The 27,759-nt window shown below is 54.0% G+C and overlaps 1 protein-coding gene across 2 annotated transcripts in view; it reads right to left on the reverse strand.

Moving 5' to 3' along the window:
* Positions 1-27,759, reverse strand: part of LOC123606123 (probable palmitoyltransferase ZDHHC11B) — a 43,873-nt gene that overhangs the window by 9,691 nt on the left and 6,423 nt on the right. The window contains exons 4-15 of one of the 2 annotated variants that reach the window (XM_045494076.1): positions 26,404-26,616; positions 22,092-22,267; positions 21,546-21,647; positions 18,647-18,771; positions 16,340-16,492; positions 13,788-13,897; positions 12,493-12,524; positions 9,715-9,802; positions 7,492-7,526; positions 5,671-5,758; positions 1,794-1,828; positions 205-298 (exon numbers count right to left, since the gene is read on the reverse strand). In XM_045494076.1, the coding sequence (XP_045350032.1) occupies positions 205-298; positions 1,794-1,828; positions 5,671-5,758; positions 7,492-7,526; positions 9,715-9,802; positions 12,493-12,524; positions 13,788-13,897; positions 16,340-16,492; positions 18,647-18,771; positions 21,546-21,647; positions 22,092-22,267; positions 26,404-26,616 (1,251 nt within the window). Of the gene's footprint in view, positions 1-204; positions 299-1,793; positions 1,829-5,670; positions 5,759-7,491; positions 7,527-9,714; positions 9,803-12,492; positions 12,525-13,787; positions 13,898-16,339; positions 16,493-18,646; positions 18,772-21,545; positions 21,648-22,091; positions 22,268-26,403; positions 27,757-27,759 lie in introns of those variants that run through there. The other variant, XM_045494077.1, reaches the window with a different exon arrangement.

Below are 27,759 nucleotides of genomic sequence, written 5' to 3' on the forward strand. Positions count from 1 at the left end.
CTCTGCTTCTCACACGCACGGGCCCCTGTCAGGAGCGTGATCTGCTCTCGCTTCTCCTCCTACTCCACACACACCGTCGGTGCTCTTTGTGTAGTGGCCCAGGCACCCAGTAAATGCAGAACACCAGTGCGACCAGCATCCAGGTATGGTGCTGAGCCCAGCTTACGAGGGAGCCCCAAGCCCTACATCTGAACACAGGCTCACCTTCAGCGGCAGGTGGTCCTCTGTGCCGGCAGCCAAGGTGGGGTGTAGGGTGAAGTCACTGGATGGCGACAAGGACACCTTGCTCCCAGTTAGGCTAGGGCAGAGCAGGGAAGGAGGAACACATTACAGAGCAGGCCCTCGCTGGGTGGGCTAGCACGTGGGGACCCTGCAGGCTCCACGGTGTCCGTGGACGTCTCCCCGCTGGGGCCCCCTCTTATCTGCAGGCTCGGGAGCAGGCAGCGCCTGGAGGCTGAGTGCCAGAGGGGGTCTCGCGCCATAAACATGCAGAAGGTTCATGCGAGAAGGACACTGCAGGCTTCCACCACCAGCGGAAAATTAAAACAAGCCACCCGGTGGATTTCTGCTGACAGAAATGCCTTTAAAACCAGACAGAAGCAGCTTCACCTGCATGATGGACCCTCCCCCTTATTCATATATTCACTGTTTGGCTGATTTGTACATAACCAGCAGACCATACACCCTAGACAAATAAACAGCCGGACAGAAGTACTCCCAATAAGTTTGTCTGCCAGCAACTGCCAGGAACACAGGCTGCATTAAGTCCTACAAGGTTTCCCCGTGATCGACGTCCCGGGGAGGCCCTGGGTGGGTGGGCCTCGAAGACTAAGACTCGGGTGAGGCCTCAGGAGCAGGCCACGGAAGGTGTCTAAAGCGCTAGCTGCTCAACTGGGTCCAAACTCTTTGGTTACCAAAGAAACATTTTCTGCAACAATCCCTGCGGGCCAGAGCGGGAGGTGTGTGTGTCTGTGTGTGTGTGTGTGTGTGTGTGTGTGTGTGTGTGGTGGGTGACATTCAAGTAAATAACTTGCCCTTTTTAATTTTACTTCAAATGCATTAAAGGGCACTTGGTACAAAGTTACTGAGGTTGTGAAGTCAGGATACAATATTCAGACACTTACAACTGCAAAATATTCCCCAGAACCATCCTTCCAGGAACACAGGGAGCCTGTGCTCTCCGTGTGCTCAGGGAAATGTAGGGGAGACAGCACGGACCTCGCTGACACGGGTGCTGTGAAGCCTCCTGTTACTCATACTCCAGGAGAAGATGACGTCTTGTCAAGGGGACGGTAGTCACCGTGTTTCGCTACACCTGATTTACTCTCTAAAATGTGTGCTTGAAGCCGGGCCACGATGTGAAAGGGGCCACTCTCTGTCTTTGTGGCACAGGAGGGGCAGAGGCCGTGTGCTCCCCAGGGGCCTGCGAGGTGCGGTCACCCACCTGGCACACGGCGAGCCCTGCCACTGCTGCACACGGTCATGGACCGCGGTGTCCTCTGCAAGCGGCACATGCTCACAGACAGAAAGTAGACGGGCATCGCTCACACCTGTGCACTAGCTCACATGTTACTTGTGAAGAACCTAGAGAGGTCTCATCGCAAGCTCCAGTGAGCGGAGTATGGCGAGCCCTTCGGGGGGCAGTCCGCATCTGTGACGTCAAGGGAAACCGGTTTGTCTTCGATCACGTCATCACAGTACCCCAAGGTTTCCCACAAAAGACTGTGTTCCTCAGGAATCACGGTGAAGGCTTTGAGACACGGGAAGCACCTGCAGGAGGCTCAGAGACTCACCTGAGGGCAGATAAAGTCAGGCTTCTGTCTGTTTTCTGTGAAGGAAGAAATGATTGTTCACAACAGGAAACAAGATGGAGTGGTCAATGTCGAGCTTATTGTTAAACACAACCCACATTCTTTATTACCCGATTTGGAGCAAATATCCTCAGGGTCCCGGGGTCAGGGAAGGGGTCTGTGAGGGAGCGCACTCCACAGCCAGTGCCCACACTGGCCAAGGGGCCCGCTCAGGACCGGTATGTGTCACACGGGGCCACCAGCGGGCCCTGACCTCTGTGGCAAGTCTGCATGCGGGCAGCTGCCAAGACTGAGGCGCACAGAAGAGGGGCCGCCTGAAGGACTCGGAGGGCTGAGGGGAGACACCCCAGGAGAGTCTGACCTTGACAGCACCTGGGTCTCAGGGCAGTCAATACCTAAGTATGGTATTTTTTTTTTTTTAGTTTTTTTTTATTTTTTAAAATATACATCCAAATTAGCATATAGTGCAACAATGATTTCAGGAGTAGATTCCTTAGTGCCCCTTACCCATTTAGCCCATCCCCCTCCCACAACCCCTTCCGTAACCCTCTGTTTGTTCTCCATATTTATGAGTCTCTTCTGTTTTGTCCCCCTCCCTGTTTTTATATTATTTTTGCTTCCCTTCCTTTGTGTTCATCTGTTTTGTGTCTTAAAGTCCTCATATGAGTGAAATCCTATGATTTTTGTCTTTCTCTGACTATTTCACTTAGCATAATACCCTCCAGTTCCATCCACGTAGTTGCAAATGGCAAGATTTCATTCTTTTTGATTGCCAAGTAATACTCCATTGTATATACCACATTTTCTTTATCCATTCATCCATTGATGGACATTTGGGCTCTTTCCATACTTTGGCTATGGTTGATAGTGCTGCTATAAACATTGGGGTGGATGTGTCCCTTTGAAGCAGCACACCTGTATCCCTTGGATAAATACCTAGTAGTGCAATTGCTGGGTCATAGGGTAGTTCTATTTTTAGCTTTTTGAGGAACCTCCATACTATTTTCCCGAGTGGCTGCACCAGCTTGCATTCCCAGTACGGTGTTATTTTTATTTCACAATGGATATCTGGTTGTTCCAGGACCATTTGTTGAAATTTTCACTTCTCCCCAAAGGATTGCCTTGGCCATAAATGTGAAGGCTTACTTCTAGAATTTTTATTCTATTCCATTTCTATTCCGTTGACTACACTAACCTGATTACTGTAACTTTTTAGTAAATTTTGAAGTCAGATTGTATAATTCTTCCAATTTTGTTCTCTTTTCAAAATTGTTCTGGCTACTCTAGGTACTCTGAATTTCCATGTACATTTTATGATCAGCTTGTTGGTTAAAACAACAACAACAACAACAACAACACACAAAAAAACAGAACCTCCTAGGAATTCAATAGGGATTGTACTATGTCCATAGATCAGTTTTGGGGGAAATGCTATCTTAACAATATTGAGTGTTCATATCCATGAACGTTGTATATCTTTCCATTATTTTAAATGTCTTCAGTTTCTCTCAGCAATGACTTATAACTTTCAATGTATAGACTTTACTACAGTTTTGTTAAATTCATTATTGTTAATGCTATTGTTAATAAAATAACTAATATTATTTTCAGTGGCATTTTTGCCAAATACAGAAATATGATTGGACTTGCTATTTTTTTTTAACAATACAAAGTCAAAAGATTTATTTTTTAACAACTGTTTCCATTCCAGATAATGGCAAATTACATAAAACATTTCTAGGTCAGCCAAGGCAATGGAGAAATTTTTACTTTGACCACGTGGTGGCAATTTGCTGTGGAGCTAGCTGGAGGCACACAGAGGTTCCTGACGCCAGGTAGGGACTGTATTTGATTTCAGGTGTGCTCTGGATAACACTGAAGATAAATGTCCCAGAGCTTACTGGAGAGCACTTTACCTGCCTCTTGCAAAGCTATTTCATCACTAGTAGTTTTGTTTTTTGTTTTGTTTGTATTTTAGAATCATGTTGTCTGTGATCAACACAGTTTCACTTTCTATTCTTTATTCCTTTTTCTTGTCTTATTGCCCCAGCTGGAACTTCAGTACATCCTTGCCTTGATCCCGGTTTTAAGAGGGATGTACTCAGTCTTTCACCAGGAAGTATGTTAGTTGTATTTAATAGGTGTATTGCATAGGTCAGAATGAAGATCTTTTCATTTCATTCCTGATTTGTTGAGAATATTTTTTTGTCACACGTAAGAGTTTCTTATTGGCAACTCCCTTTCTGAATTGACATCGCCATATTATTGTCATTTATCGTTGGTATTTTGTATAATGTCAAATAATTTTCACATAGCCATGGTACTTAATCCTGTATGCTGCTAGATTTGGTTTGCTAACACTTAATCAATGGTGTCTGTCTGTGTTTTCTTGAAGGATTTTGCCTCCTGATATTCTTTTGGGATGACATTGTCTGGCTTTGGTATCAGGTTGGAACTGGCCTCACAGAACAGGTCTCCCTTCCTCTATATTCTGAGAGGGTTTGTGTCATTATTTTTTAAAAATTCGGTAGAATTCGACAGTGTTGGTAATTTGTGTAAATTGGCTGGAAAGGTAACTACCTTTCTTAAGTGAGTAATGCATTTTTCAACACTGGAAGACGTAGAATGAATATACAAATGTTTAAAAGCTCCAGACCCCATGCTATTACTACTGTGGCACTAGAAAGCCATATGACCATATCTGGCATATACAGTTTTGAAAACAGAAGAAAATGTATCCTCAGGGGTGTGGGGTGGGGAGGGTTTAAGCCGGTGGGATCCTAAAGCTCCACGCACACCAAGAGGCGAGCCCAGCCATCAAAGTGGGATGATGATCTATCTCAGATAACCCACAGAGGGATTAAACGTGATGATGGATGAGAAGTGTCCAGCAGAGTGACAATGAACGGTCACAGCTTCCTTGGATTCCTGAGACAGGATGGGAATAAGGTGGCCCTGAGACTGCTCTACTACACATTCTAGAGGCGAGCTCCAGAGCCACACACCAGAGAGAGGGCTTCCACATGTTCACCTGGACACACATTATAACCAGCGGGGGTACATGGCCCTCACGGTCATACATGGTCAACACCCCACATCTTTGCTTCTTGTCCTTCATGTCACTCAGAAGCTGTGTGGCCACCACCACCCAAGAAGGGATGGCAGGGATGGGGCGCCAATAGATGCTATCACTGCCATAGCTACCACTGTGACCCCTGGAATGGAGCATCAGCCTGGTCTCCATGCATGTAAAGCATGTACTTGTTGGAAGGCTTGATGGGAGCGAGTGGCGGGGAGGGGTCATGCCATAATTGTGTTGGCTACGGTTTAAGCTGTGACTTGGCCAGTCACACACAGTCCCCACTGAAGACCGGCCTCCAGCATCTCCAACACGGAGCTCTGACTCCAGGCTCTGCGATGAACACAGTGGACCAGGTATGTCCCTCCTCCCCGCTGACCTGGGAGATGAGCAGGGGCACCCTTCTGCCGTGACAGTAAGTGGGTCACTGAGCCCTTCCTGGCCAGAATCCCGCCAGCTTGCTGGAGTGCACACATGTCACCCAAGCACACGTGTGATGCTTCCGTTCCAGTAGCACCCATTTTTCCGTCATGTTTCTCTGCTCACACACATGCCCTGTGTTTTAGATCGTTTGTGCTGCCCGCCTTGTTTCCCTTTATCCCCCTCCCACCACTGTCCTGTTCGAGCAGTGTCCCCAGAGGACACCATAAATGCCTTAAACCAGCCAGACAAGCAGGTCCAAATACTGTCCTGCCCTTGCTCTTGTGGGGAGCTTAGACTCAGCACTGGACCCCACCCCCGTGTTTGAGGCTCACTCACGCACGGCCGTGCCTCACTTACCATCACCCACGACGAGTCCTCCATGAACGTGTTGGTGGAGGAGGGTGGACCTGAGTGCACATCCGGCAGCAGGTAGTTGAACTTCACTCTGTGGGATGGCAGGGGGAAGGGGAGACACTCATCAACAAGGACGGCCACTGCTTCCTGGAGGGGATGCTGATGGCTGCCGGAAACCACAGGCCACAGCATCACACAGCCTCCTTACCACCCTTTCCCCTCAGGTCCACTGCATGGTGGGAGACCCCGGGAGGGCAGGGGAGGAGCACCTAAAGGGAGAGCTGCAGGAGCAGCAGGGGGTGTCAAGAAGAAGGGGTGCCCCTGCAGATCAGGAAGGGATTTGGGAAGAGACCCTGGGTTTGGAAGGAAAAAGATGTTCAGGAATTACCAAGAGCAATGGTGGGGATGTAGGTCGTGGGACACTCAGCTAACTGAACTGTGCAAGTGGATTGAACAGTGTCCACCAATGACCTCACATTGCTGTAAGGGGGGTTTTCAGATGCAGCGACTCTAGCAGCTCAAGGTGTCATCACCTGAGACCAGGGTCAGCCCGATGACCGCGTCCGTGCAAGAGGACAGGCCCTAAGCCCAACTACTGTGTCCGTGCAAGAGGACAGGCCCTCAGCCCAACAACCGCATCCGTGCAAGAAGACAGGCCAGCCCTCGGCCCGACGACTGAGTCTGTGCAAGAAGACAGGCCTTCGGCCCGACTACCACGTCCATACAAGAGCACAGGCCCTTAGCCCAACGACCGCATCCGTGCAAGAAGACAGGCCCTTAGCCCGATGGCCGCGTCCATGCAAGAGGACAGGCCAGCCCTCGGCCCGACAACCATGTCCACGCAAGAGGACAGGCCCTAGCCCGACTACCGCGTCCATGCAAGAGGACAGGTAGGCCCTCAGCGGGATGACCACTTCCATGCCAGAAGACAGGCAGGCCCTTGGCCTGACAACCGAATCTGTGCAAGAGGACAGGCAGGCCCTCCTGGTTCGTTAATTTTCAATCATTCTTGCCAGAAAGGGGCAAAATGGGAAAACTGAAGAGACAAAGGGAAAACAGCATCAGGTACGAGCCAAGGAGAGAAGCCAAGTGCAGGTCCTATGACTGGGGACATGTCGAGGTGAGTCCGGCTCCAGCCTCCAGAGCAGTGAGACAGTACATTTCTATTTTTTAAGCCACCTGTTTTGTGGTCCTTTGTCAGGGCAGCCCTGGCAGACCGAGACCCTCACCCTAATGTGAGCATATTTCTCATTTCTCCATGTTCTGAGGTGACTTTCCACACTGGTACAGTTTCAAAGTGGAGACCAAGTGCACGTTTTAAAATGTGTGCTTACCCTGGGTCGTGACCTTCATAATGGGCCACTTTCTGCTTCTGTGACTTTGCAGGGGTGCACTTTGGGTGCGTGTGTGCCTGCAGGGCTGTCCTCTGTGTGACTCCTCGCAGGCTCAGAATGAGCAGGCATGGCTCAGGAGCGACGGGAAACTAGGTATTATCGGAGGTCATAAAAAGGAGGCTGGGACCCGCTCCCCACACGTTCTCCGACTGACACACAGAATAAATGAGCGCTGACGCTGGCGTGCTAGTTCAGATGCGAGTTGTCCACAGGGAGAGAATTACTACATTTCCCCAAGCACGTGGAGCGCAAAAGGTCCCTGTGTAGCTGTACGTGGTACTGTTACGTTAAACAGAGTTATTTCCTACTGTGTTGTCACATTATTTAAAAATATCCCATCAGAGATGAGTCACTTTCCAAAGCAATTTGACTTAAGATCGCGTAGCCATTTTCATTCAGAGAGAACAAGTCCAACAAGCTCACAACCTACCTGGGTGAGGGTGATTTCAGGTCACCTGTGGCTGCCTGTAGGGGTAAAGGAAAAAGAAGAAGAAATTGTTGGTACTGAGGCTATTCGTAGGAAATCAAGTCCGTCATTAGTTTCAGGTGCGTGTGGCTCAGAGCCTTCCTAGGAAGGGGTCTCTGTGTGGGGGTCGCTGTGTCAGAGGTTAAGAATACATTGAAGATTTTAAGAAACTGTCAAACTACTTTCCACAGTGGTATCACTGTAAACCCCCGACGACTTTGCACACCTAGCTACGGGCCTCCGGTTCCTCTGTGTCTCCCACTCCTGGTGCCGGTAGCCTTTCTCAGGGAGCCGTTCCAACTGTCTTACCGAGGCTTTAGTTGCACTTTCCTAGTGGTGAATGATGTTGAACATCTTGTCAGGTGATTATCTGCCACCCATATATCCTATTTGGTAAAGTTTATTAGAATCTTTTCCCCATTTTAAAAATGGGGCCGTTTTCCCCTATTAAGTGTTGAGAGTTGTTTATTTATTCTGGATTTAAGTACAGGCTTTGCAAATATTTATTCCAACCTGTGACTTACATTTTTATTTTTGCAGTGGTGAATTCTGAACAGGAAATGCTTTCTTTTATAAAAAAGTCAAATTTTCCATTTTCTTCATAGTGGTTTTGGTACCCATATTAAAGAAAACTTTGTCTACCTCAAGATCACAAAGGTTTTATTCTGTTTTCTTCCTAAAGTGTTATAGGTTAGCCCCTAAATTCAGAACTGTGGTTGATTTTGAGTTATTTTTGTGTGTATGGTGAGAAGCAGCTATTAAGCTCTTCCCCGCCCTCTTTTTTTGCATATGGTCATCCAGTTGTTCTGGCACAGCTTATTAAATATACTCTCATCTCTCCCTGTTTAATTATCCTGGCACCTCTGTTTAACACCCACTGATCAGGTTTTATTTCTGGACTTTCTATTCTGTTCCCTTGACCTGCATGTCTACCCTCACTGGGCACACCACCCTCACGGCTCACACTGTCCTGACTACTGTAGCTTGATAGTTCATTTTTAAGTCAGATTGAGTAAGTCCTCCAATTTGCTGCTTCTTTTTCTAAATTCTTTTGGTCACTCTACGTCCTTTGGATTTCTGTATCTATTTTAGGGTTGGCTTGCTATTTCCTGAAAGAAAAAAGCTTGCTGGAAACTCAATAGGGCTCATGGTAATTATGTAGATCAATTTTGGGGGGAGTTTTCTATCATGACAATATTTTGCGTTCCAGTCCACGAATATTCTAAATCTTTCCGTTTATTTGGATTGTGTTCAGTTTCTCTCATCAATAGTTTGTAGCTTTAAGTATACACATTTGGTGCTTGTTTTATTTTATTTTATTATTTTCAATGCTATTACAGATGGAACGGTTTTCTTAATATCATTTTGAGATTTTTCATTGTTAGTATACAGAAATATAATGGGGGTTATTATATTCATTTTGTATTCTACCACCTTGCTGAGCTATCTTATTATTTCTACTATATTTTTTTGCAGATTTGTTAGAAGCATGTTTCCTGCAAATAAAATCAGGTTCATTTTCAAATCTATATGTCTTTGTATTTCTTGCTGTATTACACTGGCTGGAACTTTAGTAAAATGTCAAATAGAAGTTTGAGGTGGACATTCTTGCCTCAGTCTCAATCTGTGAAGAGCAGACATAAACAGACACACACACACACACCCCTTACTCCACGTCTGTGTCCTATAGTTATTCCCTAACACTTTTTTAAGAATGGACAATTTCAAACACCCAGAAAAGTGGAAAGGATTGTATAAGAATGCCCAAACACTCAACTTCTAGGTTCTATCATCATTAAAATTTTGCTGTGAATATTTCTTTTTAACCATGTGACTATCCATCCATCATTTTATTTTCCGGTGCTTTTCAAAGCCAGCAGGACACAGACATCAATACCCTTCGTTAAAGCACACGGATGCCACTTCAGTCTTCACACACCCAGATTGCATTGCATTTATCTCTTTCTCCCCCCTTACACACACACACACACACACACTATAAGCCCTACAGTTAAGGATATTTTCTGTCAGTTTTTCTTCTCTTCTCCCTCCACCTTTGTTCCCATATGAGTAACATGCCTGGGTACTGGGTAAATGCTTCAAATCGGTCAAACAAGCAATCCCAAGCGTTTTCTGTCCTCATTCCGGGGGCAGCCTGAGACCTTTCACGTGCCCAGCGGCTCTCACCTGCAGCGGGGAGCTCTCCTGGCACGTGGTGATGGTGGAACGCAGACCCGGGCACCTCGGCTGCGGCGGGGCCTCCTTGCGCTGCTCTCTACAGGGATGGGGCAAAAGGGAGGACAGACTTCCATGAGCAAAGAAGGGCCTTGCTTTGTGTAGTGAGCTCAGAGAGCACCGCTGACAGCTGCAAAGCTCCATGCACTGGCCGCCATCGTGACATGCTCATCTGCAGAGCCTCAGAGCCAGCAGCTCCTGGGAGGCCGTCCGTGTGCCCTCGGGTTGGCGGCACAACGGAGGACACGGCACAGGAGCACCATCCATAAAGGTCTATGACTGCTTGCCGGTGGGAGGCCACAGGGGCGCTTCTTCCTGCTGTGGCACCCCCACGCTGGGCCACTGCGTTCTTGAGTCTGTGGGTGCAGCAGGGCTCAGTTACAACTGGACAAAGTGACCTGCCTTGGAGACCATGGCATTGTCACTTTGTGCTCATTCCTTGCGGCAACTGTAGGAAACTGAGGACTGTCCTTGATTACCCAAGTAGGTCCAATGCAATCACACGAATCCTTAAAAACTGAGAAATGAGGAAAAAGAGGAAGTCCGAGAGATCTAAAATATGAAGAGACTAGACCCACCATTACCAACTTAGAGATGGAAGGGCCACGTAGCAAGAGTGGGAAAGCAACAGCTGCACTGGCATTCTCTATCTGCCCGGAAGCAGACTCTTCCCCATAACCTCCAGAAAGGAGGGCTGACCTGGTGAGCCGTGACTGTCGCCTTGGGAGGCACCAATCAGGGACCCAGCTGAGCTTGCCAGGCACATGACCCACAAGCACTTTCAGACGAGTCTTAGTTCAAGCCACTACATTTGTGGGAATTTGCCAGATAGCAATAAAAAATTAATACAAGCCACTTGATGGACATTAGCTGAGCAGAACACCTGTAGAATTAGGCAAGAAGTATCTTCACACGTGTGATCCTACTTTTGCAGCAGATTAATGGTCCAGAGGAAACACTCCCAATAAATTGGTCTGATACCTACTAATAGAGAGAAGCACCTTAGAGAGTGCTACACTAAGTTCTCCCCTAAAATATACCAGTGATTTACATCATGGAACTCCACAGGCACTTACTGAGTGGATTTTTCTTTTGGGGGGATTGACAGAGTGCCACGTGATTTAAAGATACTCTTTGATCTCTTGGAGCTGACATTCTGACAGTGGGCTTTGCCTAACATGTAAGGCTGTGAGTGTCCAGGTCAAACTAGGGACACTTCTGCAGGAAAGAGAGGCCACTGGGACAGATGGCCCAGCGCATTGAGAAGGCTTGTCTCTCAACACAATCGACCTTTCAATACAAAGGTTAGCAGCTCACTTTCCAGTTGGAGAAGGGAACACTATAGTGATTGAAAATAAGGAATAACATTCCAGAAATGAGGAATATGGTCCCTCCCAAAGATGAAGTGACTTATGTTCATAAAATTATGTTTCTTTTTCTTTTAACTATGTCCACAATGTATGGAATTTTTTTTAAGTTTATTTATTTATTTTGACAGAGAGAGGCCTTGGGGAGAAGGGGCAGAGAGAGAGGCAGAGAGAATCCCAAGCAGGCTCACTGCTGCCAGCACAGAGCCCAATGTGGGGCTGAACCCCACAAACCGTGAGATCATGACCTCAGTAGAAACCAAGTGTCCCATGCTTCACCGCCTGAGCCACCCAGTGGCACCACAATATATGGAATTTTTAAAAGGGGCTCTAAAGAGTTGAACAATGTGATTACAATTTTATAAAACCAAAGCATTGTGAGTATAACTCACAAAATAATACTAAAACAGAACTTGGAAGACAGTCCTCGGAGCACCAGCAGTGACTGCAGTGCGTGGGGCGGCCAGAGACTTGAGGTCCCCAGTTCCTGCGCAGTGTCCACACCGACTGCCCGAAAACGGGGTTAGTCTCAGTTGCTTCTAGAGGCGGCTGGCCCCCAGGCTGGACAGGGCGAGGGGAACGTGCTCAGATTGTACCTAAAGGACCGCAGTGTGGCAATGCTTCAAGTGAAACTCCCAACGACCCAGGTTTTCCCAGAAGCATGGCTACCGGGTGTCTAAGGAAACAAATGCAAAAGGAATGAGCGGATTCTTTGGAGGGATTCCCGATCCTCCGTCAAGAACCAGCACCAGCCCTGCGACCTGCCCAGCTCCGCCAGAACATGGGAGTCGCCCCCACCCGTTTCTGCCAGGGCCGAACTTCCGAGAGCACCACAGAACTGGGGCACTTCCGGCCCGCTCCCCCAGGGGAGACCGACTTCTGGGGCAGTTTCAGGGCTTGGAGCTGAGACCATGCGGCTCCGCTCGCTCCCGCCTCTAAGGAATGTTTCCTGTAACTCCACTTCGAACTCTGCCTTTCTCACAACTGCATGAAAACTATTTTAAAAATTATACGGAAACTAAAAACGTGGAGGAATTGTCAACAACTATGGAAACTAAAGAATGCCGAGGGCGTTCCCCTGCTGGACGTTCAGGGTGAGGCACGGCCGGAAGAGGGTCTCCTGGGGGAGCCGGGGGCACTAGGTCCTGGGCAGATCCACCTTAGCCCCTGTCTCCGTGAACACACAAATTCAGGACGGCTTGGAAATCAAAATGCAAAGCGAATAAAGCTGGTGAAAACACTAGCAAAGAATGTGGATATTTGTATAACCTTGGAGTAACGAAGACTTTTTAAAGCAAGACAGTTGAGAGCATATAGTATTTGTCAGACAGATAAAACAACTCTAGTAAGCTTACACACTTACCTACGTGCAGACAGACTCAGGTCATCTTCTTGCTGTGAGCAATAAAAATTCATAACGTGAAAAAGTTGTTGACACTGGGCTTAGTCTTATACACGATTCAAGTCAGTTATTAGTTAATTTTGAGTAATGGTGCTTCAGCGTCCCTGGGTCCTAGGAAAGGATCTCACTGGGGGATAGCACCCCTGTCACATGAATACCTGTGTCTTCACTTCTAATAGTTAAGAAACTGGAAGTGGGATTGCTGACTTCAACGGTGACTATACATTTCACTTTTTAAGAAAACACCAAACTGCTGATCAAAGTGATATAATTTGGTATCTGCACTAGTAACGTAGGAGCCTTTCGATCTACAGCTTCACCAACGCTTTTTATTATTGGTTCTTTTGATTATAGCCATTCTACTGGATGTGTAATGGTATCTTACTGTGGTTTTGTGTTTTCTTAATGGTAACTGATGTCGATGTGCTTATCTGCTACCGTGGATCCTCCTTGGTGAACAGTTGGTTCAAATCTTTTGCGCATTTAAAAAGTTAAAACACTGGGTCATTTTTCTTATAATTAAATTTTGAATTCTTTATATATTCTGGGCACAAGTATATGATTTGCAAATATTTCTGCCTTTGGCTTATGTTTTCACTTTCTTAATGGTGCTCGTTTGAAAAGCAAATGTTTTTAATTTTGATGAGAAACAGCTGCATTAATATATGGGCCTAAAAGGAGTCAGCCCTGCTGGCTTGATTCTGTGGACAGTGAACGTACAAATGATATAACACACATGCACACCACACACCAAACACACATGTACTGCGCTGCACACACACACATACACTGCATCACACACACCATGTACACATGCACACATACACATGCACTGCATCACACACATGTACTCAGTCACACACACATGCACCGTATCTCACACTAAACACACACACACACACACACACAAAACCACACACACATGCACTGCATCACATACTATGCACACACAACCACACACATGTGCATCACATTATACACATCATGCACTCACACGTGCAAACATGCAGTGCATCTCACACCAAACACACGCACGCACACACACTGCATCACACACACCACATACACATACACACATACACCTGCACTGCATCACACAATGTGCGCACACACACACACACACACACACACACGGAATCAGAGAATTGTGCCAACACACAAGCAAAGGACTGTGAGAAGTTCCAGCTGCAAGGTGACACTGGGTGCTGCCCCAGGCCTGGATAGCGCAGATGGTGAAGCAGAGGGGCACCCGCTACCTGTGGCATGCTTATTTTGAAGGACAGCTCTTTCCTCCCTGCTGGAACTTTTGGAATGTTTTGATAGCGTTTCTGTATCACATACTCATATGTGCTCAACTTCTTGAACACTAGAGAGGAGAAAGGCGGAAACAGGCAGTTACAATTACGCAAGCGGGCAGAATGGCCCACAGGCCACAACCCGGTCTTCCAGGGCTTCCCCCCAGGGTGCCGGGAGCTGCCTCCTAACCTGGGGCGCTGGGGGGCTGCTGCATGGCCACCCCGGGGCCCACCTTGCCTGTGGGAGGCAAGCAGTAGCCCATCACAGCCCCAAGGCTGCTGGCGCCCCGTCCCAGGAACAGCTACCCTGCGGCCTTCCAGGCCCACAAAGCCAGTGTGGACCCGGACGCTGGCTCCGGCACTGTGGCAGAAGCACCCCAGGTCACTGAAAGGACATCTGAGACCCGGGTCTGTCAACAGATAGCACCGTCCACGAAACGGGTTCTGTGCCTGCTTCAACAGAGGCACCAATCCTCCCACTTCTCTCCCTAAAACCAACAAACACGAGGACAGATGGCTTCTAATTATTTCTGGAAAGGGATAAGGGCCACCCACGGAAGCCTAATTGCAGCTGGAGGGGCAGGCGGAAGGTGGGCTGCCCCCCACACCCGCGTGGAGCCCGTTCCCTTCCCTGGGTGGTTTGTACAAGGGCATCTGTCTGTGTTTGCTTTGGCTTCCTGATGAACTACACCTGGCTCTTACTGGTTCTCCCACCTCCCCCAGAACCTATGTGCGGGCGTAATTTGCATCTGGCCACATGCTCGCGAAAACACTAGTTCTCTGGCAGGGATTGCAGGGATGGCTGCCATCACCATCAGGTGGCAAGTACACACTGTGTGTTCCCCAGAGCTCACACTCGTCCTGAGTTTTGAGTAAACACCTTCGTCTGACAGTAATGAGAGGAGATGTGGCTGGGGAGGGAGGCCAGAGTGCGGTGTGCACTGAATGAGTGTCTGCCGTGTCCCCTCCAGCGACACTAGGTGTCAACACAACAGCCCGGGGCCGCTGGTCTTTGGGATGCTCTGTCCCCCGCTTGTGTGGAGGCGGCTTTCCCCACACCCCTGCTGCTGGTACCAGACATCTGTGCATCTTCCTGGGAGGTCTTGCCCTCACCAATGCTGCACTCCACTCGTGCTGCAGTGTCAGGATGTCCTTCCCCCAAACTTCAAAGAGGCATCCAGCTGCCCACAGCTTCTGACAGGCCCCCAAGCAGCCCCTACCCCCCACCTCAGGGTATTTGTGTCACGCCATTCCTTGGAGAGTGGGTGGCCCCAGCACCTTGCACAAGAGGTGAAGGGCGTCACTTCCATGACTGGGCTACAAAAGGCCGGCTGCCCCCTCGTGCTGGAGTGTCCTGGTGGGAGGAGGCACCGGCCAACAACTCATGGGGAACTGAGGCCAGGAACTGGCCTGCCAACACCCTGGCGTTGAACCTAAACGTGGGTCCCAGTCGGATGAGACCACAGCCCTTCCTCACACCTGGAGGAAGCCTTGTGGCCGAGCAGGGCCAGTGGACCCAGCTAAGCTATACTGAACCCATGACCCACAGAGACTGCAAGGTGATAACTCTGTTACTTCAAGCAGGGTAAGTTTACTATAACAATAGCTAATATCCCAACTTTTTCTGGAAGTCTGTGCTTTGCTGTCCAAATACCCTGTAAACAGCACCTTGAGCCATAAGCTCCGTGTGCATCTCCCTCCCCTACCCCCACAGTGAGTGTGGCACCACCACCCTCCCTGTTGCTTGGGTTGGGGCTCTCTGGTCCCTGTGCCTGGATCTCCCATTGGCCATCTGTCCCGTGGACCTGTTCTCCAGTCTCACATCCGTCTGTCCTGAGTGGCCGCAGTGGACTTCTGGACCTGCCCAGCTTGCCACCTGCTGGCTGTACTGTATGCTGCAGCTGGGGCACTGTCCCCAAATTCACCCTTGTCCCCATTGGCCAGTGCGTGGAAGCTTTTAGGATAAGGGCCTGGGCTGACCCACCTCTGGCTCTGGGTGCTGATTCCGGCCCTGGCTCTGCTGAGGACACTCCCTGTGCCAGACCCGCTCTGGCAGCCACATAGGGCCCCCGCTGCCACCTTCTCCCTTGCAGAAGCCACAGAGAGAATTCATGCCCTCCCCTGGGCCACGGCGTGGTGGGGCCTGCTGCACGCAGTGCCGCGTGGACTCCAGGAAACGGCCAGTGTCCCTGCAGCAAGCTGGGTCAGCAGATACCCTGTCGCTGGCTCACTATTTTTCATTGTCAGGACTTGGTGCTTCTCTAAATCCCCCGTTCTTTTTTTAATGGTGCCTGTTCCTGCCTCACACGTTCTGCTCCCTTATCTAACTTACTCCTAGTCCCTCTCGTGTCCTCTGCAGGCCTCAGAGCAGAATGAGCCCTGCTGTCCCTCTAGGGGTGTCTCTACCTGTCATTTGTCTGATGTGCTCGTTTCCAGCAGGGGCCGGCAGACCTTGTCTTGGGCCACGTGGGAACGCGAGGGACAAAGACTGGAGTGGGGGTCAGGGCACATACTTAAGAAGAGGTGGAAGATGAACAGGTATCCAGGCAGCACGACGCTGAGGGCAGACAGCAGCAGGACGAACACCCCAATGCCCAGGACCACCAGGGCCTTCGTCTTTACAGGGAAAAAAGGAAGGAACAGCAGCCAAGTGTCCTTGGGGATATCTGCGGAGGCAAGGGAGACATGCATGCATCCAGCACCTGGGGCATGGCCAGCCCCTCCTTGGGAGGTGGGGGAGGGTGAGCAGCCCAAGGAAGCCCCTCCCCCACCCCAGTGTGTGCCCTACCTCACCCAGGTGCCCTTGCAGCCCCCTGACTGAGGTGGGTGTCACAGCCCCACTTTACGGGTCTGGAAGGTGAGGCTGGGAGAGGATAACTAAGGGTCCGGGTTGCAGAGCCTGACCCCCTCCCTGGCTGAACCCCCACCATGTCCCAAGGGCCATGCCACTGTGCCAGGCCCTCCCTGTTCTCAGTCAGCCACCCTCACAGGGAACTGCAAGGCAGTCGCCAGCGCCTTGGGACATTTCCAGGACTTGGTCATCTGGGCCCCAAGGGCTGTTGACACTTCCGAACTTCGGTGTGAGGAAAGCACTGAGGAATCTGCAGGCAGGCCCATGGAGATGGAATCCAGCTGAAATGCTCTCATCCCACCACAGGGTCTGGGAGGTACTGATTCCAGTCCTTTACGTGGCGTGGAAAGTGGCTGCCAGGCCCGCTGTGTGCCTCGGGGGCTGCAGCGCAGTGTGCATGAGGCTGGATGTACCATGGGGTGGCCGGCCACATGCTTGTCCCCTTAGCCGGTGATGTCTTGATGAATTCCCACCAATGAGACCAAAGTGCCCCAGGGAACTGGCGGGTAAGCAGCCCCATGGAATCTTCTGGAACAGCAAACCCAGGAGATTGCCTCAGTCATCAGGCATTCATGTGCAGCACATCCACGATGGTTCTGGAGCGAGCAAGTTCCCAGAGAGAAGCACCTTCGGAGACCAGGCTGCCCTCTGTTCTGCCAGCACGTGGCAGCGAGGGCCCAGCCGACGCCCACATTGGGAGGAAGTAATGACATGTGCTATGGAACTCGGGTGCGCTGAGGCTGCTGCTTACCATGTGCGAGCCGCATTTCAGAGTGTGCTGGGGCAATGAGAGGCCCCGTGGCCGGGAGGACCTTCGCAGGGAATCCCCAGTGCCCACCGGTGACCGTTCTGAGGTGGCGGTCACCGGCCAGCCCCTCTGCTCAGGCCATGTGTGGAGAATGTCAGGAAGGATGGCAGGCGGAGGCCTCCAGCTGGCTGTGTGCAGAGCGCAGGCGGCTCTTCCCGCTGAGCAGGGCCGGGTCTCGCTGAGACTCCCACTGTTCCCTTTTACCATGGAAATAGCCAGGATGCACTCTGGAGCAGGTGCAGGTCAGATGGCCCATCCCACCAGGGCTCATCCAGCCCAGGTACACTGAAGGCCTTGGGATGAAGGTGCACAGGGCATGGTGCCCTTCCAGGAAGAGGGCATGGCCGTGACGTGCTCTGGAGAGAGGCCTGGACAGGGAAAGGAAGCTTTGCTCTGAACCCTGAGGGCTGAGGTCCCCAAACACTCAGGACAGACACATGAGGTGCTCCGCTTGGGGTTCTCCCTGTGTCAGTGTCCAGAGCTGCTGTGACTGATGGCCATAGACCAGGCAGTTTCAACAGCAGAGATGAAGCCCCGACGTCAGGGTGTTGCAGGGCCCGTCTCCCTCCGAGGCCATGGGGGAGGATCTGTCCTTGGATCTTCCAGCTTCTGGGGCTCCAGGCACCCCTTGGCTTGTGGCCATGTCCCTCCAGTCTCTTATAAGGATGTTTTCACTGGATCCAGGATCCCACACATTGCCAGGTAACCCATGATCATCTCGGGATCCTTAATCACATCTGGGAGGACCCTCTCTCCAATTAAGGTCACGGTCACAGGCCCGGGGTTGCGCAGTGATGGACAGACCTTTGAGGCACATGTGTTCCCAAGGCCAGGTTCCTGGAGCCGCTCAGCAGACACCTGCAGCCACACACCACCCAGCACCTTCCCCAGGCAGCCCTGCCCTCCTGCCCCACCCTGCTCCCTGCCAAGACCAACTACTGGGTGATGGGCACGGGGCCCCAAACCTGCCTTCTGGTCCCTGGGGGACTGCTGCCCTCCTGCCTGGCCCCACAGCTCACCCAGCTGGGGGCAGGCCAGACTGACGTCCCCCAGAAGGAGAGCTTTCCTTGAAAGACAGCTGGAGGGAGAGGCTACCACCACGAGTGACCCAAGAGAAAGCAATGCCAGAGAGGAGCCCTCCCCCCCCCCCCCCGCCCGTACCTTCATATAGGGGATGCGTACGCAGCACCTCCGGGTTGATTGAGTACTGGATGAAGACATAGAGCAGGATGGTGATCAGGCAGAGCAGGCTGGCCAAGGCGGAAACCAAGGAGCCGAAGAAATATCTGCAGGGGGCAGAGCCAGACTCAGGGCTGGGCAAGGTGCCCCCGACCCCGAACCCAAGGCCCAGCCTTCTTCCTGTCTCCTGGCACCCGAGATCCCCAGGGGACGCCTTGAGGGCACCACCAGTTTCTGTGCCCCCTTCCCACCCCCACGCGGCGGTGAGAAGGGCCTGGCCTGGCTCCCAGGTGGGTACCCGGAGGCTCCAGGCGGGTCGGGCTGCCTGCAGCTTCCTCCACACACCGCCACTGCTCACCAGGGCTCCGCCGGGTCGGGATCGGGACCACCACCCCTGCCCCCCATGTTGCACGGGATCCTGGGTGCTGTGCTTCCATCCAGAAGCATGGAAGCCCAGCAGGTCGGGGAAGCAGGGGTGCTGGGACAGGCGCCTGGCCGGCCAGCGGCCCACATTGCATCATCTCCACACACCCTCCCGGGGCCTGTGCACACTTCTGTGCACAAGTGACATCTTGTGCTTTGGCATTAGACCAGAATCACTCCTGTCCTCTTGCCTGTGCTCAGGACACAGAGAACAATCTAACCATCAAAAAATTAAATTCTGGTCAGCAATTCTTGGAATAATCTCCTGCTGCAAGGTCTTCCTTTGGGCTTTCTACCGTGGTGATATTTAAGGAAACGGTTTCTTTAGCATTTTCAATCTTCAGCAGTGTCTTTTATCCAGCTGAAATTTATCTGACTCCATTATTCTTTTCCAGAACATCTTGAGGTTTGTTTTTGTTTTTTTAACACATCTTTAGGCAGAGAGCTAAAACGAGAATGTCCTCAAAGGGTCATGTGGATGTGGAGGGCAGCCTGCATTGTGGCCCCTTGTCAAAGGCCCTGGAGGGCACGTGTCCTGTGTGTCCCCGAGGTGCAGGGGGCACAAGCCTGGCCCCACACCTGGCTCTGGTTCCCAGGGAGCCTGTGGTGTGCGGTGCAGCTGTTCCAGCCGACGGGCCCACCCCGCAGCAGAAGGCCCTCGGCCATCCGGTGCTGCTGGCACCAGGCCAGAGGCGGCCCTCCCGGCAGGGTGAGGGCCAAAGCCTGTCCAACTGCATGTTCGGAGCCAGAAAACGTCGCTGTCGTCTCTGACTCCTGTGTCTGTGGTGCCTCAGCACCCAGTCCGGGCACTTCCCCTGTGAAGGCACGTCCTCTCAGGAGCTTATCACACTTTGCCAACTGTTTTGGCCAACTCGTCTTGTAAATGTAGTCATTTCCTCTTGCTTTCTCTGCCTGACGGTGGAAGGGACAGGAGGGAGTCTGGGACTCCACGTGGACAGGAGTGGCCATGCCCTCACCAAGACCCCCGCGCACATGGTGCCCTCCCTCACTTCTGCACATACTCCTTGCTGCTGCCACTGCCCAGTGGATAGGAGGGCTCCTGGGGCCCAGCCATCCCCACCAGGAACTCCTGCAGCCTTTTGTGCCCGGAGGCCACTGTCAGGACCTCGGAACTCCACCCTGTGTGCCCTGTGGGGCCCGGTCAGCGTGGTCCTCCTCAGTGGCAGGGCCACACACCCTCGCCCATCCCAGACAGCCGACCAGACCTCAAGGCGACCAGCCTGTGGCACCAAGACCTTAAGAGGAGCATCTGGGGGAAAGAAGAGAGCCCTGCTACCGTGAGGAGGCAGCCCCCCGCCCCCACTCCAGCTGGCCTGGGGCTCCTCCTCTGTAGTGGAGAGGGCGACATGGGGGCTCCCAGGCCCCCAATTCTCATTTGACTTTTCTAATGACGACAGCTTTGCATTTCCTTCTGCTCAAAGCAGCAACGCTTTTGAAGCCTGAACAAGTGGAGCATTTCTTGACTGGGCTGCACGGAGCATGGCCCTCCTGAACCAGGCTGCCCAGAGCACAGACCACAACGCTCCTGGACCAGGCTTCCCAGAGCACAGACCACAACCCTCCTGGTGGCTGCCCGGACCATAACCCTCCCGGACTAGGCTGCATGGAGCACAACCCTCCTGGACCAGGCTGCCCGGAGCACAGACCACAACGCTCCTGGACTGGGCTGCACAGAGCACAGACCATGACGCTCCATGACCAGGCTGCACGGAGCACACCTGCTATGAGTGGTGGGTGAGCAGTGGAACCCCTTGCAGCGCCATGAGCCGGCGAAGGCCACTCTGAACTAGCTGGGGGAGCCCCTGCGCCTTTCTTGGCCACTCATAGCCTGGGCCCTAGCACATGGGGTCCTGGCAAAGCCCGTGCAGGACTGAACACCTGCTCCCAGTGCAGCCTCGGCCCACATCCTCTGTGCTCTGACGGCCTCCCAGGAGAAAGCGCCCGGGTCCAGGCCAGCGGGTCAAGGACAAGTCAGCTCAGCCTGAGCCCCTCTGGATGGGGCTGGGCCTCCACATTCGGAAGGGGCTCCAGGCCAGCACATTTCAGAGCCAGACAAGGAGAACAGAAAGACGTTAAGGACCGCTGTGCTGGGGACAGCACGTGACTCCCCCCACTGCCTGTGGCCCCCACCCTCTTACCCATGAGGCCCCCAGCCTGCAGGACCCCTCTCTCCGGGCCCCCTCACCCCTCCCCCTGACCAATCCCCCTCCCTCCCCCAGTCCTTTCACTTTCTCTTTCCCTAGCACCCCACCCCTCCCCCCTGCCAAGGACCTCCTCTCTCTCCACCAGGACCTCACCCCTCCCCACTTCGAGGTCCCTCCTCCCTTCCCCACCCCCAGCCCCTGCAATGCCCTTTTCCCTCTTCCCTGCTTGGTCTCCCTCTCCCTCCCCCAGGACTCTGCCCCTCCCTCCCGGACCTCCCCCTCCAGCCCCTCACCTATAATTCCTGCCCCCTACACAGTTGTTAAGCCATTTGCAATGGTGGTCAAAGTCAAAGATGCACTTGTTGCAGGCCCTACAGTGTTTAGCCTTCTGGCTCCTAGAAGAAAGAATTCACATGAGCAGCCCGTTAGCAGCATGTGCGGGAGGAAGACAGGGTCAGAAAGGAGAGACAGGTGGCAGGGAAGACCAGGCCCCAGGCAGGTTATCTTCCCTCAGCCACGCCTGCCACACTGCGCCACCAGCTCCCATCCTGAGCCACAGGCCTCCCTCCCAGGCTGCCTGCTGAGCCCTCAGGGCTCTGACTAGCCCAGGTGGGGTTCCGGTAGGGGGGGCTGGGACTCATCTGAGCCCTTAGATGGGTGAGGGGTCCTGCGTGTCTCAGGGCCACTGCTGGTCATTCAAGGAAAGCAGCACCGGTCAGCTGCGTGAAAACAGAAAGGCTGGGGCAGGACCTGCCTGTGCACAGCACGGAGAGGGGACGGGTCCACACGGCAGGGGCCGTGCCCTCGGGGCTGCCTGCTCCCACACCCTGGGCACTTACACGTTGACCTCACACAGGTGGCAATATTGGTTCTCGATGACACGCGGGTGTTTGGATGGGTCAAAAATGGGTACGGGCTCCAAGTAGTTCTTGAGCCGTACGTTGGTTTCAGCAGGATCGATGGAAACAGCAAGCAAGTTGAGCACGAAGTAGAAACAGAAAAGCCCACCAGTCACCTGGGCGTGAGTGTGTCAAGGAACGTGCAGGCAGGCCTGGTTAACACGGCGAAGGTGCCCGCTCAAACTAGAAGCAGGACCCTGGAGGCGCCTGCTCAAGGCGCCTGCTTGAGGGTGTGGACCCCGCGCTTCACCAAGGCAGCAAGGGAAGGCCTTCAGGGGCCAGCGGCCACCACGCTGGGTGCCGAAGTCGTGGGGGTTCTTTGGGCAGCAGAGATGCCCAGAGCACGTGCGTCGGGGGAAGAAGACAGTGTATCATCAAAAAATGAAGGAGGGGAGCAGGGAGGGCTCACACGGCCAGTCTGCACAGTCTGTCTGGGCCCCATCTTGTCTCTCCTCGCCCCTAGGCCCCTCAGGCTCTCTGGCACCCACTCCCGCCGTGGCACCCAGGGTAAAACCAGTCCCTGGGCTCCCACCCTCATCCTCCCCTTCGGGACCAACACACTGTCTGTCCCCTTGGAAACCAAACAGAAGAGGTGGAAGCCGCCTCCCCGTCAGTCCTGCCCTGCTTCCCAGGACCAGTGCTGAATGGGAGGGTTCAGGGTTTACAGGTTGGGTTCCCGGGTGTGGTAGGGAGAAATGACCCAGCCTGGGAGGCGAGGCCATGGGTGCACGGGGTTCTGCCGGGATTTGACAGGGGTGGGGGTTTGGAGCAGGGGGCTGGGGCTACTGCTCAGGCCTGCGGGAAGCCCCCTCGGGGGGTCCTCCTCAGACCTGCCAGCAGCCTCTGCTTCTGCCTCTGAGCAGCCTGGAGCTGACAGGCGGGGTCCTGCCTCCACAATGCACTAGCCTGAGTGGGAGGCTGCTTCTGGCCCAAATCGCTCATTCCTCCCTCGCCCTCCAGCCTCTAGGCACCACGTGCAGACCCAGGGCTCAGGCTGCCAGATGAAGGCATGGAGGTGATGGGGACCCAGCCCTGCTGGGGGAGGAGGGCAGGAGGAGGGCAGGAGGAGGGCAGATGAGAATGAGCTGAGGGCCACGAGGATCAGCCCAAGCTGGTGCCCAGGCCAGGGGTGAGTGGAAGGGTGGCTGAGAACCAGCCGGGCCCTGGGGGACCTGCACGGGGGCACGAGACTGACCAGATCCCTCAGTGCCACATAAGGGTTGCGGTGACACCAAGGCCCCTCCTGTGGCCACCGGACCCTGCGGGGCTGGGTAAGGCCTGAGCCTCCCCTGCTCTGCTGTCCCATTCAGGGTATGGGGCTGTGGCCGGGTGGTCAGGGGTCTGGTCAGGCTTTGCCATCACAGCTGGAGACACCAACACAGTGCTGGTATGCCATCTCCCTGCACCTATTCCCTGAAGCCTGAGGCACTGGCTGGAGGCAAGCACTGTTTGTGTGGTTACTGGGGCAGCGGGAGCAGGTCCTGAGCAGAGGGGTCCGGCCCAGGACAAGAGGTGCAACAGGAAGGCCCCTTCCTCTGTTGCATCAGAAATAGGCAGGCAAAGTATGGGGGAGGGACTGAGGCGTTGGGGCCCTTGGAGACATTGTAGGGGCAGCGTGGTCTGCACTATAGCCTCAACCTGGAGGCAGCGAGGCCCCTGACCTGAGCTTGATTTTCCCCACATGTCCCAACCCTGCAGGTGCCGTGGCCAGACCACTCCCAGAACGTGTCCCCCAGGAACAGAGGGGCAGCCCCCTGCCATGTGGTAGGCAAGCCCCCTTAAGCACGAACACGGGTTCATGACAGGTCACCCGTGGGAGTGACACGGGTGAGCAAAAGGCCACCGCGTTTTGCCTGGCCGTTCACACCATCAGCCACTTGGCTGAGAAGTGTCAGCAGGTGGGCACCACACCAAAGTTCTGCCCCCACATTCAGATGCCCGGGTTATGGGTGTCTCTCAGGTTGCAGAGAATAACAAAAAGTAAAAGGGACAGGGCAGGAGGTCTCCAGATGCAGAAGGCCAGGCCCTGCCCTCGAGGCCTCATCCCCTTAGAGACAATCTGTGTTTGGTAAACACAGCTCCGCCAGCCCAGGACACATGCCCTCCTGACCTTCCTTTCGGGTCCTTCAGGTTCTGCGGCAGGAAGGGGTGAGGCGCCCCCCAGAGCTCCCACCACCCGCCACCAGCCCTGCAGTCACTGAGGCTAACCTAACCAGGGGTTTTGCCTGGCCACGGCGCAGGCCCTGGGACTAAGACAGGTCACATCAGAGGCCAGTCCCTCAGCACAGGGACCCTCTGGGCCCTTCACAGGGGCAGGGCGGTGGGAGAAGCTGGCCTCTGAGGTCAGCAGGGAACCAGGGGTCCGCCTCCTCTGCTTTGTCTTCTGGAGGTGCAACGGAGACCCTGCCCTCCCTCCTGGGGCAGCAGCCCCTGCAGCGCCGAACGACGCTGGCGTCCCCCGGTGGCCAAGCGCTTCGGAGACTGGGGGAAAGGAAGCCAGCCAGAACCTGGGACTTGGGGCCAGCCAGGGGCTCCTGGGAGAAAGGGCGTACAAGTGAGCTCAGGGTGCCCTCTGGGCCCAAAAGCAGGTGACTTCTCAGAGTGCTCCCTGCACAGAGAACACACGAGGCAGCTCGAGAAGGCCCCAGAACAGGCTGAGCCACAGCGAAGGGAGAAGGGAGACAACGGATTAGAACCCAGAACGCAAACCCACGGTCAGGGACGGAGGTTAGGATACAGACAGAGGGGCAGCTGGAGGCTGCAAGGAGGCCAGGAACTGGCCCTCCCCGGAGCTGGCCCCTGCCGACACTGAGGGCTTCTGGTCCCAGAACGAGAGAGGGCTCCCTCTCAGAACTGGGAGATGTTTCGCTGTGGTGCGAGTCCCAGTGAGAGCGCCATTCTGACCAGGAAGTCGTGGGTCGGGCACTGCAGGCCTTTGTGCTGGGACAGAGAGAGGAGACCCCTTGCCACATGCAAAGCGTGAATTGTGACTGGATTCTGGATTTAAAAACCCAACAAAGCAGGTTTTGGGGACCAGTGGAGAAATCTACAAGGCTGGCCGACTTCTGCCCATCCTCTTGTGTGTGAAAGACACAAGTTACACGGGGTGATGTGGGGCGTGGGATGTTGGCTTTGGAGGCCCCACCTAGCTTTGCCAACCCTGGGCCACAGGCCTAGAAGTGGGGCAGCTGCATTCAGACACACAGGACCCACATTCCCGGCTCTGTGCCGCTGGATCAGACACCCTGAGGGCCCCACAGGGGGAGGCCGGCCAGATCAGGGGCTGCGTGGCGCTGGGCAGGGGGCAGCAGGCTTGCACATCAGGCCATGGGGGATGCCCAGGCTCACTGGTGGGGTTGGCCAGCGGTGGCCCCCGGAGCACGGATGCGCTGGCGGAACTGAGGTCCGTCACTCACAGAGTGAGGTGTGAGGAGGGGGCTAGGCTGGCGATGCCCGCCTGGTCAGGGGAGGAGCACTCGGCTGCACCTGCCATGCTCCACCACGGGGCCTGCGCGTCAGCCCCAAGTGCGTCCCTGATGCCTGCCCACCTGGCCTGAAGCCTACTCTGGTGACATGTCTGGAACCTCCTTTCAAGGCCACCACGGGGTTCACAGTCCCCACTGTGTGGCTCCTAGCAACCGGCAGGTTTTCTCTCTGGCCTCGGCCACTCCAGGCCCGGCCAACACCCGTCACCAGACTCACTTGTTGCAAGAAGGGACATGGTTATAATCGGTGTCTTCCTTGTACCCCTGGCGTGGTTCCCCCACCAGCCAGCCTGACCCAGCCCACTGCAGACCTGCAGACAAGTGGGGCCCGCATGGGGCACCCCAGACCCTGAGAACGAACGCCATGTGAATCCCTGGGACTCAGCCTTCAGTTTCTGAGCCATCCCTGTGACCCCTCTGCGACCCTTTCCTGTCGTCCAGGCTGCCTGCCTCACCCCAAAGACCCTGGACCCCAGGCGTGCTCTCCCTGCACTGACAGCAGGCAAGCAGCAGACACTCCTGTGCTTTTAGCCCCAGCCCCAAGCCAGTGAGCCACACAGAGAACAAACGTAAGATTTCAGGCAGCGTGGCCATGGCGGGTGTCTGGGGTAAAGAGGGGGAGTGGGGTCACAGAACAGAGGGCGGACCCGTGGATGACTCAGGTGTGGGGGGCTGGTAGGCATGGCAGGGCCCCGAGCCAGATCTGGGGCAGGGCCCGTGGGGAGCCTCCCTGGGACAGCAGGCACTGCTCCCACAGTGAAGGATACACCATACATGATTAAGTTCCAGTTAGGTGGTAGCAAGGGGACGAAGATACAGAAGTTGGCAAAGGCCAAGATGAACAGTATGGTCCAAACCACCACCTGGAAGCGGTCCAGGGGCCACGACCAGCCATTCACTCTGGACCAGCGGCGGGGCGAGGCCTGTTCCCTGCTGGCTTCCCGCAGGGCCCCTCTCTGGCTCCGGCTGCTCAGATCCATCTGCAAGACAGGTGGAGAGCCACCCCCACCCCCAGGGACACCGAGGAAAAGGTTGCAGGAAAAGCAGACCCTATGACCACGCGACACTTCTGTGTGCTGAAATCCTCAGGGAATCTTCTGCAAGTTTCCCTTGAGGACGTTCCTGCTCCAGAACAAAGGCCTGCTGACCAAGGGGCTTCTGGGGTCTCTGGGCACTCTGGGGACACCCAGGTCGAGCTGAGGGGCTGGGAGGGAGCCGTGGCCACTTCTGGCCAGGTGTCAGTCTGTTGGAGAAGGTGAGCCACATCACAGCCGCCCCCGGCAGAGCCGAGGGTCCCGGGGACTTTGCCTCATTAGGGCGGATTTCTGCCACTCTTCTCGGGGTGTGGGGCCAGGCAGGGCTTACCTGATCAGTGAGACCCCTGGGGGACCACAGAGACCATCCCACATGGACGGCGAGGCCAGCACCCCGGGGGTTGGTGCACAGAAAGGCACCCTGTGTTACAAACGACACAATTCCCGCACGAAAACAACATTTGGATGGAAGTACCGGCCAATGGAAAGGATGCTTCTGAAAACCAAACCCCACTAGCGGGGAGGTGGGCTCTAGGGTGTAACCACAGACCTTGGCACAGGGAGGTGAAACAGGGATGTGGGAGAAATTGGAAGTGCCGTGGAGGATGGCAGTGGAGACAGCACTTATCTTGTCGAAGGAGCGAGGGGGTGCGGAGAGGACACGAGGGCACAGGGAAGGCACGGGAGGGCGCATGTCAGCCCAGGAGCCCGTGGAAGGCAAGGGTGGGCCACATCCTACGGGGCTTCCCAGGACAGAAATGGTATCACTGACGTGGAAACACTGAGGTTGCAGCTGGCATTGGATTTGGTAAAACTTGAAACAGAGCGAGTTTTCAAGTTCTGAAAGTACTTTGAACCCGAACAAAGACAGCCAAAGTGTCACGGGAACATGGGACCGAGAGTGCACGTGTGGGGGCACCGCAGCAGCACTCCTCGGAGGCCCCCCGAAAGCTTCCCTGCAGCCAATCTCAAAGTGGCACCAAGAGCAACACTCCACGGAGGGTGAGTGCAGCCTTGGTCCCTGGGCAGGACCACAGCACCATGAGTGTGAGGTCACAACCACGCACACGGCCCAAGCAGCCGCGGCGG

This window comes from Leopardus geoffroyi, chromosome A2 (genome assembly GCF_018350155.1).
Source record: "Leopardus geoffroyi isolate Oge1 chromosome A2, O.geoffroyi_Oge1_pat1.0, whole genome shotgun sequence".
Taxonomy (NCBI): Eukaryota; Metazoa; Chordata; class Mammalia; order Carnivora; family Felidae; genus Leopardus; species Leopardus geoffroyi.